The sequence below is a fragment of the Rhinopithecus bieti genome, unplaced genomic scaffold (assembly GCF_001698545.2).
Source record: "Rhinopithecus bieti isolate Rb0 unplaced genomic scaffold, ASM169854v2 scaffold_12667, whole genome shotgun sequence".
Lineage (NCBI taxonomy): Eukaryota > Metazoa > Chordata > Mammalia > Primates > Cercopithecidae > Rhinopithecus > Rhinopithecus bieti.
The window spans coordinates 498,744-513,443 of NW_016807256.1; the positions used below are offsets into that span (position 1 = coordinate 498,744).

A 14,700-nucleotide genomic window follows, 5' to 3' on the forward strand; every position below is an offset into this window, starting at 1 on the left:
GGTCTGTATTGGGAATGAGGATGAGAAATGCCATCCTGCCCAGTTAGCATGCCTCCTAAAATCTCATTCGTAATAGACATGGGATTCATTTGAACTGTAATATTTTATTTTATTTTTTGAGACAGGCTCTCACTCTGTCATCCAGGCTGGTGGGCAGTTGTGTGATCTCTGCTCACTGCAACCTCTGCCTCCTGGTCTCAAGCGGTTCTCCCACTTCAGCCTCCCAAGTAGCTGGGACTACAGGCGCCCGGCACCACGCCCAGCTCAGTTTTGTATTTTTTGGTAGAGAGAGTTTCACCATGTTGGCCAGGCTGATCTCGAACTCCTGACCTCAGGTGATCCACCCGCCTCGGCCTCCCAAAGTGCTGGGATGACAGGAGTGAGCCAGCGCGCCCGGCCACCTATGTCCTTTGATGTCCCTTCGTCACTGCTTGTGTGTCTGCATGCCTGTGTGGGTGTGGGTGTGGCTGTCTGTGTGAGCACTTCCCTACTTTCTGGCTCTATGCTCATCCCTTACATTTCCTGAACCAGTCCTAGAACCAGCCATTTTCTCCAAGGAGCCATTTTTGAGAGAATGCTGTTGGAGACGAAGATCTGGGCTCTAGGTGTGCCCATTGTTCCTGGAGTATTGCTGCTTCTAGGCCCTCTCTGCTGACAGCAAGAACATATATATATATATGCATGCTAACCCATATACATATAGATAGAGAGATATATATAAACCCATATATATACTAACCCATTTTATATATATACTAACTCATGTTACTAGCATAACATCCATAAACAGATACATATGCGCATCAGTATCTATATTAAACTCAACACGAGTGCACACTGATGTCTCCAACTCTAATCCATCACCACCTGGGTCATTCTAGCTGTCTGCCCTTGCTTGTCTATAACCTCCCACTCTAAAAGTGAGAAACCCAGGCCAGGCACGGTGGCTCATACCTGTAATCCCAGCACTTTGGGAGGTGGAGGCGGGTGAATCATCTGAGGTCAGGAGTTCAAGACCAGCCTGGCCAACATGGTGAAACCCCAAATCTACCAAAATATGAAAATTAGCCAGGCATGGTGGTGCATGCCTGTGGTCCCAGCTACTCGGGAGGCTGAGTTGGGAGGATCTCTTGAGCCTAGGGAGGTCAAGGCCGCAGTGAGCCGTGATTGTGCCACTGCACTCCAGCCTGGGCTACACAGCAAGATCCTGTCTCTAAAAATAAAATAAAAAATTCAAATTAAAGTGAGAAACCTGGCTCCCACCGTCTTCCATCCATTGCCATAGTTCTTGAATTCTGGTATAAAGGTGGAGAGGTTTCAGGATCATTCACCCCTACCCTGGTGGGGAGTGATCTTATCAGAGTACAGCGCTTATGTGTGCTTCCTTTTGCTTTTAGTCTGACAGATGCCACTCATTTCCAGAGTGACTGAGATCAGCCCCTTTCTCCCTGACCCCCTTCAGTAAGGCTGTTTTGTACATTTCTGTTCCTTTTTTGTTTGTTTGTTTTGTACATTTCTAATTGCCTTTTGTCACAGTCTGCATTCCATCTTGTGATCTCCCAACCTTCTAAAAGATTATTTTAAAAGGTGCCTATTTAAGTTCCCTCTGTCTGCCGTAAAGTTCTGTGGATTTTGACATATTCAGAGTGTCACGTGTCCATCATTACAGCATCATACAGAAGTTTCCCTGCCCTACAGGATCCCTGTGCTGCCCCTAGTCAAGCATGATCCCCTCTCTCAGACCCCTGGCAACCGTGGATCTGTTTTCTGTCTTTTTTTCGTCTATTTTGCTTTTTCAGGAATGTCATGTCAGGTAAATGGAGTCATAGAGTAGGCAGCTTTGTCAGGCTTTTTACTCTGCAATATGTATTTAAGATTCACTTATTTCTTTGCATGGGTTCACAGCTTTTCCCTCTTTATCACTGACTAGTATTCCATTGTCCAGATATACCACATTTTATTTATTCACCTACCGAGGAACATCTTAAATGCTTCCAGTTTTTGCCAATTACGAATAAAGTTGCTAAGGCTATCACATTGGTCTTTTAGGAAAAAAAAAAGGCTGCTATAAATATGTGTGTGGTGGTTTTTGTGTGGACATAAGTTTTCAAATCATTTGGGTAAATACCAAGGAGTGTGATTGCTGAATTGTAGGGTGAGAGCATACTCAGCTTCGGAAGGAACTGCCAGCCGCTTTTCAGGGTGGCTGTACCTTGTTGCGTTCTCACCAGCAATGAATGGGAGTTCTTGCTGCTGCTCCAGGTCCTTGCCAGCATTAGGGTTGTCAGTGTTTGGGATTTTGGCTATCTAGTAGGTATGCAGCGGTATCTCCTTGTGGTTTTAATTTGCAATTCCCTAATGATGTATGATGTTAAACATCTTCTGATATGCTTACTTGCCATTTGTATTTCTTCTTTGGAGAGGCATCTGTTCAGATCTTTTTTTTTTTTAGACGGAGTTTCGCTCTGTCGCCCAGACTGGAGTGCAGTGGCACGATCTTGGCTCACTGCAAGCTCCACCTCCCGGGTTCACGCCATTCGCCTGCCTCAGCCTCCCAAGTAGCTGGGACTACAGGCGCCCGCCACCTCGCCCGGCTAATTTTTTGTATTTGTAGTAGAGATGGGGTTTCACCGTGTTAACCAGGATGGTCTTGATCTCCTGACCTCGTGATCCACCCACCTCGGCCTCCCAGAGTGCTGGGATTACAGGCATGAGCCACCGCCCCAGGCCATCTGTTCAGATCTTTTGCTCATTTTAAATTGGGTTGTTTTCTTTTCTTTTTNTTGGCCCGGCTGGTCTTGAACTCCTGACCTCAGGTGATCTGCCTGCCTCAGCCTCCCAAACTGCTGGGATTACAGGCGTGAGCCACCACACCTGGCATAAGTTTAATTTTCTTAGCAAGGCCATTTTTTAACTTTCTGCGGAAAGGGTACACTCGCCAGCAGTTTTGCCATGCAAGTACACCAAACAAAGGAGGGAAGCAATTTTTATCCCCTACGCAGTTTGTCCGTGCTACTGTGTCCTGTTTCCATTGGCTGGAGCCAGACCTCACAATCTAAACTAAAACCTGATTGGCTAATAGTTTAAAACTTTTAAAAATAGGTAAAAGCAATGGAAGGATAAAGGAAAAGAGGAAGTTGCTTACGAAATGACTTAGAAAAGTAATAATATTCCCAAACAGGAAAGGGACATAGGCTGCGAGCTGGGACATGCCTGTGAGCACGTCCAGCACAGATACCTTGGTTAAAGTACAAGGACATAGAATGTACTACGTGCCTGTAAGCATGTTTAACAGCTACATAGGATAGGGCTTAACAAAGAGTTACTAGCACAAAGCAAGGAGGCTTGAAGGAAGTTAGTCTTTAAAAGAAACTATTATTTCTAACACTTAGGATTTATTTTTTAATAAGAAGGGAAACTTTGAAGAGGAACTTTTTACTTTCTATACTCCATCTCAAAAAAAGAAAAAAAGAAAGTGGGGTCTTGCTATATTGCCCAGGCTAGGCTGGAACTCCTGGGCTCAAGTGATCCTCCAGCCTCGGCCTCCCGAAGTGCTGGGATTACAAGTATGAGCCACCTTGCCAGGCCAGAAGGTGTAATTTCTCTTGTAAACACATGATACAGGCCTAGTGCGGTGGCTCACACCTGTAGTCCCAGCACTTTGGGAGGCTGAGGCGGGCAGATCACCTGAGGTCAGGAGTTCGAGACCAGCCTGGCCAACATGGTGAAACCCTGCCTCTACTAAAAATACAAAAATTAGCTGGGCGTGGTGGCGTGTACCTGTAGTCCCAGCCTACTCAGGAGGCTGAGGCAGGGGAATTGCTTGAACCCAGGAGGCAGAGGTTGTAGTGAGCTGAGATTGCACCACTGCACTCCAGGCTGGGTGACAGAGTGAGACTCTGTCTCAAACAACGACAACAACAACAACAACAATAACAAACCAAAAAACCCCATGATACAATGATTTAAAACAAAAATTGTGCCATCAGTTTTTACATGAGGCCAGGGGCATCTGAGTCACCTCGTGGACCAATACATGCCCGCTGGCTCTTCTTTCCCAGGCTCACTTTGGAGGTGGATGCTTTCCTTCTGGCCTCCAGTTTCCATCTGCTGCCCCTCAGAGAGGTCTCTTTGTGCCATCTCTGTCCACGTGGGCAGTTTTTTATTACTCACACCACCATATTTCTCTGGGACACAAATATGTGTATTTCTATTTCTTTTTATAACCCGGGACCATGTTGTAGAACTCTGCTAATGCTTCTTCTGGCTTGAGCAAAGCACCATTGGTGTATTAGACATTCTGGGGAATTATCTGTGGGTATCTGTGAACAAATTGCACTTCCTGCTGTCATGAGAAGGGGCTCAGCATCAGTTCCATTCCTGTTTTTTTTCTGTTTTAGATGTCGGTCCCAGGAAACCCTGTTCACATAGATGAGCAGGTAGGACTGGAGCTTCTGAGTGCCGGGGTCCCTCGAGCCTTCTGCAGTGCCCTGGGAGGGGTGACTGGGAAAGGCCAGTGGGCAAGAGCTGCCAGGGGCCTTCTCAGATTTCCCAGTTTTTACACAGAGTATATATGGGAGTTGAGGTCTGGAAAAATGATTTTTAAAAAAACTCTTCCTGCCCCGCAGACTCTCTTGAAGACTTTGTGTCATACCAGGGCCCATGGGTCACTGTGACGACTGGACCCTGCCACTTGATGGAACCCCTGTGATGCTGACCTGCGGGGATGTGGAGCACAGACCCTGGGGAGGGTACCAGAACCTCATGGGACTGGATGGCGGGCAGCGAGGGGGGTCCAGTAACTGTTGGATGCAGAATTGAATTCAGTCACCCGCACTTATTTCCTATGCTAGTCTTGGCTGGGTTCGCGGAGATACACTCTCTGGGAGCAGACGCTTTGGTGAGGAAGACCAGGCGAAGAAGGTGATTTTTGCTGTTGGACCTTCTAAAGACAGGGCAGGGGTATGCGGGGAGAATTGGGAGAGGCAGAGCCGGGGAGGCCGGTTTGAGGAGGGGACATTTGAGCCGAAATCTGATGGAGTGAGGAGCCAAGCTAGGCAGATATCTGAGCGAAGAACATTCCAGGCAGGGGAGCAAAGGCTGGGACGCAGCTGCAACTGTGGTGCGGGTTAGGGCCAGTCAGGAGGCCAGTGGCCGGGAAAGGTGGGGAGGGGCCAGAGCAGTCATTAGGCCACCCCCTAAGGACTCATGCTTTGACTTGGATTGACATAGAGAGCTGCGGGACGGTGACATGATCTCAATAAAAGGAATGCTCTGGCTGCTGGGTAGAGAAGAGAGTGAGGGTGAGGGATTAATGGTGGAGCCAGAGGGAGCCCAGTGAGTGCTGGGAGCCCAGGGTGGCAGAGCTGTGGTGCAGGGTTGCAGGGTCCTGGAGCTAGGGATGGAGGCTGTTTTTGGGCAAGTGGCCTGGTCGGCCTGTCCTCGGAGAGGCGGTGAAAGCAGAGACTGGAAGGCAGAGAGCCTTGCCGACCTGTGACCGAAGAGAGCTCTCTGGGAGACGGCCACCGGTGGTGCAAAGGTCCTGGGGTCGGCCCAGCCGGGCCGCAGCTCCGGGAGGCGGCGCGAGAGAGCAGTGGGCCGGGCGGTGGCGGCCGGCGCCCGAGCCGCAGCCCGGCGATTGCCTTACAAGGTGCCCTGCGGCGCGCGCGGCCGCCGCTTGGCACTGCGGCCCTTGCGGGCCCGGCGGGGGCGTGCGGGAGGGGGGCGGGGCCGGCGGGAAGCGGGCGGGGGCTTGGCCGAGCGGCCACTGGCCACGGAAGACGCGGCGGCACCCGCTCCCAGGTCGCACCTGCTTCGGGGCACGCGCGACGCGGAGAGGCCGGGGCGTACCAGGGGTCCGTCCCACGGGGCCGCCACAGCCCTGCGCGCCGGCCCGGCCCCAGCACACCTGTCACGCCTGGCGCGGCCCCCCTGCCCGCTCGCCGTCGGGTCCACGCAGCCTCTGGCGCGGGGGCGGCCCAGGGCTGCCAGGTCCCCCTGGCTCCGCGCCCGCCGGAGGGCCGGGCTCGTCTGCGGCCGCGTGGCGTGGCCCGCGGTCCTGGCAGGGTGGCTGGCGCGCCGGGGGTCGCAGCGTGCATCTCGGGCGGCCTTGGTGGCTTGGGGCGCGGGTGCCTGTGGGCGCTGTTGCCTATGGGGTGGGGGTCTAGGCGGGGGTGGGGCGTGGGCGCTGTGGATGTGTGGATGGGGGAGGGACCGGCGTGGGTGAGCATGGAGCCTTCTGGAAAGCGGCCGGATGTGTGGAGGCAGAGAGGCAGCATCCAGGCGCTGGTCGCTGTCGGGGTGCAGGGTGTGGGGGCGTGGGATGGCAGCTGTAGGCCTGGGATGTGGAGGCGCGTATGCGGTGGCCTCGCTGGGAGGCGTCCGTCTGGGGGTGTGGACCTGGACGGGGGAGGGGAGGATCGAGCGCAGCGGCAACTGCTGAGGCCTGTCTGGCAGGGGTGGAGGAGGAAGCTGCCCTCGCCCCCGGTGCGGGAGGGAGGAGGGACCCCATCGCCTCTCCCCTGCCCTGCAGACATGCTGCTGCTGAAGAAACACACGGAGGACATCAGCAGCGTCTATGAGATCCGCGACAGGCTCGGCTCGTGAGCGCGCGCGCGTCACCGCGTGTGTGCCTGTGTGAGATGGCACGTGTGTGACTACGCGAGGGGGTGTGAGACGATGTGTGTGTGAATATATAGGGGTGTGTGAATGTGAGTGTGTCTGTGAGATGGCACGTGTGTGTGACTACGCGAGTGGGTGTGACATGATGTGTGTGTGAATATATAGGGGTGTGTGAATGTGAGTCTGTGACATGGCATGTGTTGAGTTTCGTGGGGGGTGGCACAGGCCCAGGTAGGGCCTCCCCATCTCCTTCACAGGGGGCCCTCCCTGCTCCCTTCTCTCTCCCTCCTGCCTCTCTTCTCTTCCCACTTCCTTCCCACCTCCCACCGCTCGTGTCTGCGGCAGGGGTGCCTTCTCCGAGGTGGTGCTGGCCCAGGAGCGGGGCTCTGCACACCTGGTGGCCCTCAAGTGCATCCCCAAGAAGGCCCTCCGGGGCAAGGAGGCCCTGGTGGAGAACGAGATCGCAGTGCTCCGTAGGTGCGCACCTCGCGGGGCCCTGGAATGTGGCATAGGTCGATGAGGGGTGCAAGGAGTCCCTGGCTCTAGTCTAGGCCTGGCCACCAATCTTTGGGAAGCCTGGGGCAGTGCTCTCTCTGGGCCTGCACGTCCCTGTGGCAGCCAGAGGGAGCTAGTGGATATTGATGTGTGCTTTTCAAATGGGCTTTAGAAGGAAGGCCAGGGCTCAGGCTGGAGCTCCGCCTTCCTGGACCGGGCAGGGGTGGCATGTGGTAGGGAATGGGGAACAGAGGTGGGAGGAAAAGAAGAGGGAGGAGGCTTTTCCCGGGGCCTCAGGACAGAGCACCCCTTGACTCTGTTGGCCCACAGGCGCTTCCTTGCCGTTGCAGGATCAGTCACCCCAACATTGTCGCTCTGGAGGATGTCCACGAGAGCCCTTCCCACCTCTACCTGGCCATGGAACTGTGAGGAGGGCCTGGGCAGGCTGTGGGAGCCGGGGAGGGGCTGAGCAGTGAGTGGGGCTGAAGGCCAGGCTGAGTGCCTGGGTCAGCCAAACCCCTGGCACCCCCAGGGTGACGGGTGGCGAGCTGTTTGACCGCATCATGGAGCGCGGCTCCTACACAGAGAAGGATGCCAGCCATCTGGTGGGTCAGGTCCTCGGCGCCGTCTCCTACCTGCACAGCCTGGGGATCGTGCACCGGGACCTCAAGGTGCCTGGCTGGGGCCTCTGCGCCCCACCCTCCCACTTGCCCACCTGGCCCTGCCTTTGTTTTCCCGGGAGCACAGCTGGGGCCTTTCTTGATCTCCCTCTCCACCAAGGCTCTGGGGAACCTGAGAGCGTGTAGTCCTCATCCTGTCCCAGCACCGGCACCACATCAGGACTGACCTGGCCCTTTTCCCGGTGTCCGTGTGTCACAGCCCGAAAACCTCCTGTATGCCACGCCCTTTGAGGACTCAAAGATCATGGTCTCTGACTTTGGACTCTCCAAAATCCAGGCTGGCAACATGCTAGGCACCGCCTGTGGGACCCCCGGATATGTGGGTGAGGGACGGCACCCTGAGGCTTGCTGGGAGTGGGGTGGCCTGGGGGACCCTAGATAGCCGGGAAGGCTGTTGTGCCGGTTGCCTTTGTGTGGGCCATTCCTGGGCTTGAGTAGGCTGAGCCAGCGACACTGAGCGGCATGGCTGCGTGTATGCCTGTGCGTGCGTCTGTCTGTCTCTGGCCCCCAGCCCCAGAGCTCTTGGAGCAGAAACCCTACGGGAAGGCCGTAGATGTGTGGGCACTGGGCGTCATCTCCTACATCCTGTGAGTGACTGCTGGGAAGGCTTGTCTCCTGCCTGCCTGCCCCTGCTGGGTTGGGGAGGGTGGGACAGCTGGGTGATTCATCTGTGGGTGCCAGGCTGTGTGGGTATCCCCCTTTCTACGACGAGAGCGACCCTGAACTCTTCAACCAGATCCTGAGGGCCAGCTATGAGTTTGACTCTCCTTTCTGGGATGACATCTCAGAATCAGGTGAGCTTCAGGCTGGCCCGTGCTTGGGGGTGATACAAGGGAGTGGGGACCCGATGGGCTGACCCAGCCTCCCTGTTCCAGCCAAAGACTTCATCCGGCACCTTCTGGAGCGAGACCCCCAGAAAAGGTTCACCTGCCAGCAGGCCTTGCAGCATCTTTGGTGAGTGGGAGCCCTGCTGAGCTGCCCCAGGGCCAGGGGGACTGCACCTGCAGAGAGGCCCCCCCCGACCTTCAGCCTTTCCCCAGGATCTCTGGGGACACAGCCTTCGACAGGGACATCTTAGGCTCTGTCAGTGAGCAGATCCAGAAGAACTTTGCTCGGATGCACTGGAAGGTCAGTGTGGAGACAGACCCAGTGTGGTCACCCGCCGCATCCCAGCTGTAGCCTGATTGCTGTGACTTCCCAGTGGCCACTGCGGTCCTCACAGTCTTGGGGCTGGGGCCTGGCCCAGGCCTGGCCTGATCTCCCTCTCTTCTGGCAGCGAGCCTTCAACGCCACCTCATTCCTGCGCCACATCCGGAAGCTGGGGCAGAACCCAGAGGCTGAGGGGGCCTCTGAGCAGGGCCTGGCCCGCCACAGCCACTCAGGCCTCCATGCTGTCCAGCCCCCCAAGTGGTGATCTCCAGGTGTGTTTGGGTGGACCCTGCACCCCCGGGAGCTGGCTCCTTGAAGAGCTTAGGGGGTGGTGGCACTCCATGTGGCCAAGAGCTAAGTGGGGTGGCCCCCACAGGCCAGAGGACTGAGGGCAGAGGGAGGAGCCAGGGCCCCAGGAGAGGTGGAAGGATAGGGAGGGCCTGTGGGTGCCCGAGATTGGGCAAGGGAGTGGAGGGGGAGAGGGCCTCTAAGAAATCCGGGATTTGACCGAGGTGGGAGGTGGGGGCACAGGGCTGGCAGGTCGGCTCCTAACTATCCCCTTTCCCTCTGCTTCTCCCTCTCAGGCGGATGCCAAGGCCAAGTGGACTGACCCCTGGATTTCCTTCCCTTGGATGCTTTTGGTCCCCTCCCCCAACCCTTCACCCCTGGGGCTGGCCTCTGCTGGAGTTTGAGATTCGAGGGTGTGGCGCATGGTGCTGGGGTTGGAATGGAGCACCCCCAAGTCTGTCCTCAGGCTCTGCCCTGCCTGGGGGCAGTGGATCCCCTCCCCTGTTGCCTCTCCCGCCCCTGCCCCCCACCCCACCAAAAGTCGAGCAGGTGCGGCAGGCGGGTCTCAGGGCTGTCTTTCCTGCACGGCTGTTCTGTGCTTCGCTGAGTAGGGGTGGTCCTGCTTCTGTCATGGTCATGGCCTTCCAGCCCCTCCAGTTTCCCCAAACAAATAAAGAAAGATACAGCAATGGGCCAGTGGTGAACTGGGGGTGCGGCGAGTGTGGCGGGGACCTGGTCACTTGTGGGAAGGAAACCAATGAGACCCTCCCACACAGCTTTACCCACTGCCACCTGAACCTCTGCTCCCTCTCATCATGGCAGCCAAGTTTCCAACTGTCCAAAAACTTCCTGTCCCCTCCCCCCAAAGCACCAACAAGTGGCAGTGTGGCCAGGCAGCTCTGCTACCCCAGAGGTGTAACTGCCCAGCCTTGGGGTCCTGGGACAAAGTGGAGGCAGCACACACCTGCTGGGCTGCCAGCAGGGGGCGCTGGCAGGAGGCTGAGTGCTGGCTCCAGACCCCCAGGGATGGGCTGCAGTGCCCCTGCCATGCAGGGCCGGGCCTGGGGTGCCTCAGCCAGGTGCCTGGGACTAGGAAGGGCTCACAGGTGCATGGAGGACGACCAGAGCCCAGAACTGTCACCTTCCATCCCTCCCTCCCTTCCCTTTCTTGATGGCCAGAGGCCATCTTGTCAAGCAGAAGAATAGGGAACCCCAGGGTCAGGGGGTGAGAGGAGCTCCTTTTCCAGGAGAGGGCCACACGGGGCCCTCTTCCCCTCTGCTGTGTGGGGGGCTTTGGAACCCTCAGGCTCCAGGCTGGGGTAGACCTGGGCTGGAAGCTGGGGCTCTGGGAGCAGTGGCAGCTTGGCAGTGGCTTCTGAAGTTAAGAGCCGTGGCCTGTCCTCTGGTCTGAGTGGCCCCAGGTCCACCAACCTCCATTCTGGAGCGGCCAGGGCTCCAGAGCCCTGCCTTGCTGGGTCCCAAACCTCTGCTGGCCCCTCTAGCCCTTTCTCTTGGGCCCATCAGGGGAAGACCTCTAGAGCCACTCCTTGGCCCCAGCCAGAGTTCCAGGCAAGCTGGTCACCCCTCCCTACCCTCTGAGACCCTTGCTCCGTGCCAGCCCCCAGAGTGTAAGCCTGATGACCCACGGCTGGACTGGCGAGAAAGGTAGAGAAGACTACTCTCCCTGTTGAACTTTGGGCCCCAAAGGGAGGCGGTGAGGGTCAAACCAAGGCTGGCCTGGGCCTTGTGGGTAAAGGCTGGAGTGGGGTTCAGGGTTGGAGCCAGGGGACCTGGCTTCCACCAGGGAGAACAGGCTGGAGGTGGGTGGGCAGCCTCCTCCTCCATCCTCACAGCCACTCCCAGGCCATCCTTCGCTCCAGGCTCTAGGCCCCACAGGGGACCTCAGTCAGCCAGTACCATGGCCTCCTCACCTCCAAGACCTGTCCCACTTGCCCTCACCCCTACCCGGGGCCTTGTTCCCTGCGGGCACCCCTGCTGCGGGTCCCCCTTCCCATCTTCTCCGTTGTTCACACTGGACTCCCACAATACCTACTTGCTCTTGTTTTGGTCAGATGTTGACTGAGCCTCTACTCTGTGTCAGGTGCTGGGCGCTGAATAGGTGCCTGCCCTCCAGGAGGACGCCCTCTATTGGAGGGGTGGTTTTACGGGGATGATAAAAATGATCTTTGTGGATCTGGGAACCGTGAGCAGGAGTGCCAGAGCCAACCTTCCAGAAGAAACCGGCACTTGCTCAGCAACAGCCAGCTCTTCCAGTCCAGGCACGTGGCCAGATCGCTTCCGCTTGGAGCTCAAGCCAGCTCTGGGCTGCCTTGACACAGGGTGCAATATGGCCTCCCGTCAGCAGGGGGAGCCACGGCCCCATCTTTAGACGTCCATTAGCCTCCCCTAGTTCCTTCAGCACCTGGGCAGCCTCTCAAACCCGTTCCTCTCCGCCACTGCCCCACCCCTACCCTGCAAATCCTGCCCTGGGGAAGTCCAACCTTGGGGAGAGGTCCTGCCCATCTGTGATAGGGGCGAGAGGGGGAACCCCCAGGTCAAGCAGAGGTGGCACCCCTCCTTCATCCCTCCAAGACCCCATATGAGAAAGGCAGTTTGGGTCCCTTAGGCAGTGGGATGGCAGCCAAGGAGAGAGAAAGGATTGGTTTAGCCAAAGGCAAAAGTGGTGTGTGTGTGAAGTGATGGCAAGGGAGCTGCGCTGGACCCTGTGAGGGCTTCTCAGGCTCAGGGCCGTTGCTGAGGCTGGCAGCAAGAGGAATGGGCCAGACCAATCCTGGCAGGGGAAGGAGCTGGAGCTGTAGTCTAGGAGCAGTGGGGAGCCATCGAAGGGGTTTTTAGCCAGAGAGCATTCTTGTCCAGTGTGGGTTAGGTGCTGAGCTGGGGCTGGCTGCTGGGAATTGGAGTGTCTGGAACCAGACCAGAATCAAGGGTCGGGGGACCCTGGTGGGCATCACAAAAGGAAGCTGTCTCTGCTGTTCTGGGCCACACAGGGTCGGTCACGTGCTCTATCTTGAAGCAAAACTGTAGGTAGCAGAGTTTCAAGGGAAGCTCAACCTGTGGGTCCACCCTAGGGACAGGGAGACATGGAGGTGGTCCTAGGAGCTCTTTGGGAGTCACGTGAACAGGTCTCGGTGATGGGTTGCAAGTGGGGAATGAAGCGAGAGGATCCAGGTAGGTCATGGTTCTGGCAGCAGAACATTCATCAAGAAGAGTTCAATGGACATCACTTTGGGGGAGGAGTGATGAGATTGATTCTGGACGTGGTGAGTTCGAGTTGCCTGAGGGGTATGAAAGTAGACTTACTTTTCACCCTTCTCTTTGCAAATATGTGTCTAGCATTGTATCTAGTAGTTCTGAAAGGTTTATTCCTTTTAATAAAAAGAACACTGATCCCTCGAGCCCAGGAGTTTGAGACTAGCCTGGGTAAGATGGAGAGAACCTGTCTCTACAAAAAAAAAAAAAAAAAAAAAAAAAAAAAGCTAGTAAAACGACTCTTTATTGAAGAGCTTCCCATGTATTAACTTGAACCTTACCTGTGAGATAGCTGCTATCATGATCATCATCCCTACTTCACATATGGAGAAACTGAGGCATAGAGAGGCTAAGCGAGCCAAAGTTACACAGCTTATGGCAGAGTGAGGATTTGAACCCACGCTCTCCCACTGCATCCTCTTGCTTGCATCCATGCAAGCGAGGTCTTGCTTGGGACATAATTGTGTGGGGAATTGAAGAAAGCAAGGCGGCATTCATTCTCCACTTCTCTTTGTGAATGCAAACTCTGTGTGTCTGAAGGAAAGAGAACCCTGGGCTGGGGGACCCCACATTGGATTTGAGTTTGGGTCTTGCACATGGTTTGTGTTGCCTTTTTTTAAAAAATCTTTTATTTTTTAATTTTTTTTTTTATGAGATGGAGTCTCACTATGTTGCCCAGGATGGAGTGCAGTGGCTATTCACTTCACAAGTGTGATCCTACTACTGATCAGCACACGAGTTTTGACCTACGCTGTTTCCAACCTGGGCTGGTTCACCCCTCCATAGGCAACCTAGTGGTCCTCTGCTCCCAGAATATTGATGCTGAACTTAGTATGGACACCTGATGGACATAGCACACTACAGCCCGGAACTCCTGGGTTCAAGTGATTCTCAACCTCCTGAGTAGCTAGGACTACAGGTGTGAGCCACCATGCCACCTGGCTTGTGTTGCCTTTAAGGTCCTCTGTGCCTCAATTTTATGTCCTGTTAAGTGGGAACCAGGGAGGTCTTTTCACAGTGGTGGAAATGGGGCATGGGAGCTGGGCCCTACAAAGATCCCTTCGGAGTTCGGTGTGAGCAATGGCCTGGAAGTGGGGCAGGGCAGGGCTGGTGGCTGGGAGACAAGCCTGAACCATGTATAGGACAAGGCAAGAGACGTGGGACTACTGGAAGGATGGAGCTTGGTCATGGAGTCAATGGGAGTGGGAGGGGGGGAGTTGTGAGGGAGTTGAGGATGCTGCCAGGGAACCCAGGAGAGCAGTAGGTCTGTTGAAGAGACGAAGCGACCAAGTCAGGCCCCCTGGCCAGGTGGTGGCCGAGTTGGCACTATAAGCCACATGTTTCTTCCTGCCAGGCACTGTCTGGGCATGTGGTGACCATGTTCTCCACCCCACTCCAGCTTCATTCAGGGATCCCTATCACCAGCCCAACACCAGGTGGGCAAGATAAGAAGTACGGAATGTTTCAGAAATAACAAAGAATCCTGTCTGGTTGAGGGAGGTTGTGAGAGGAGGTGGGTAGAGATCAGCCTGGAAAGTGAACTTTCTCAAGAGGGCACTGGGAGCCACTGACGTTTTAAACAGAACAAGTGACAGGATCTGATTTTGCTTTAAGAGAATTTTCAGTATTTTCTTTTCTTTTTTCTTTTTTTTGAGACGGAGTCTCATTCTGTTGCCCAGGCTGGAGTGCAGTGGCCGGATCTCAGCTCACTGCAAGCTCCGCCTCCCGGGTTCCCGCCATTCTCCTGCCTCAGCCTCCCGAGTAGCTGGGACTACAGGCGCCCGCCACCTCGCCTGGCTAGTTTTTTGTATTTTTTAGTAGAGACGGGGTTTCACCATGTTAGCCAGGATGGTCTCGATCTCCTGACCTCGTGATCCACCCGTCTCGGCCTCCCAAAGTGCTGGGATTACAGGCTTGAGCCACCGCGCCCGGCCTTTTCAGTATTTTTCAACCCTATTATCTGCCCCTTTTGAGAAATAGAAAAGCCCAGGCTTACTATCACGCTGGTCTTCGAAAAACCAAAAGCTCATGCCCATCTCTCCAGAGCTCCTCCCTCACACCCGATGGAGATTTCCATAGTTTCCCTCACCCCAGGGAGCCAAGTCTTTCCTCACATGATGCCCTGAGTAGAGGCTCAACTGCTTTTTGCCAGTTTCTCCTTGTAGTTCTTTCAATTATTGCTTTATGTATTTATAAG

The 14,700-nt window shown here is 55.5% G+C and overlaps 1 protein-coding gene across 2 annotated transcripts; it reads left to right on the plus strand.

Annotated features, from left to right (window-relative positions):
- Window positions 1-4,858: 4,858 nt before the first annotated feature.
- On the plus strand, window positions 4,859-9,922 carry PNCK (pregnancy up-regulated nonubiquitous CaM kinase). 2 transcript variants are annotated; one of them, XM_017880788.1, is made up of 12 exons: window positions 4,859-4,923; window positions 6,533-6,602; window positions 6,967-7,098; window positions 7,467-7,541; window positions 7,649-7,787; window positions 7,996-8,119; window positions 8,308-8,383; window positions 8,478-8,590; window positions 8,672-8,750; window positions 8,837-8,924; window positions 9,073-9,217; window positions 9,530-9,922. In XM_017880788.1, the coding sequence occupies exons 2-11, from the start codon at window positions 6,535-6,537 to the stop codon at window positions 9,208-9,210; spliced, it is 1,032 nt and encodes a 343-aa protein (XP_017736277.1). In that variant the 5' UTR covers window positions 4,859-4,923; window positions 6,533-6,534; the 3' UTR covers window positions 9,211-9,217; window positions 9,530-9,922. The 2 variants fall into 2 exon arrangements, with proteins under 2 accessions (XP_017736277.1, XP_017736275.1); XM_017880786.1 differs by lacking the exon at window positions 4,859-4,923 and adding an exon at window positions 5,767-5,798 and having other exon boundaries at window positions 6,530-6,602.
- The last annotated feature ends 4,778 nt before the right edge of the window (window positions 9,923-14,700 follow it).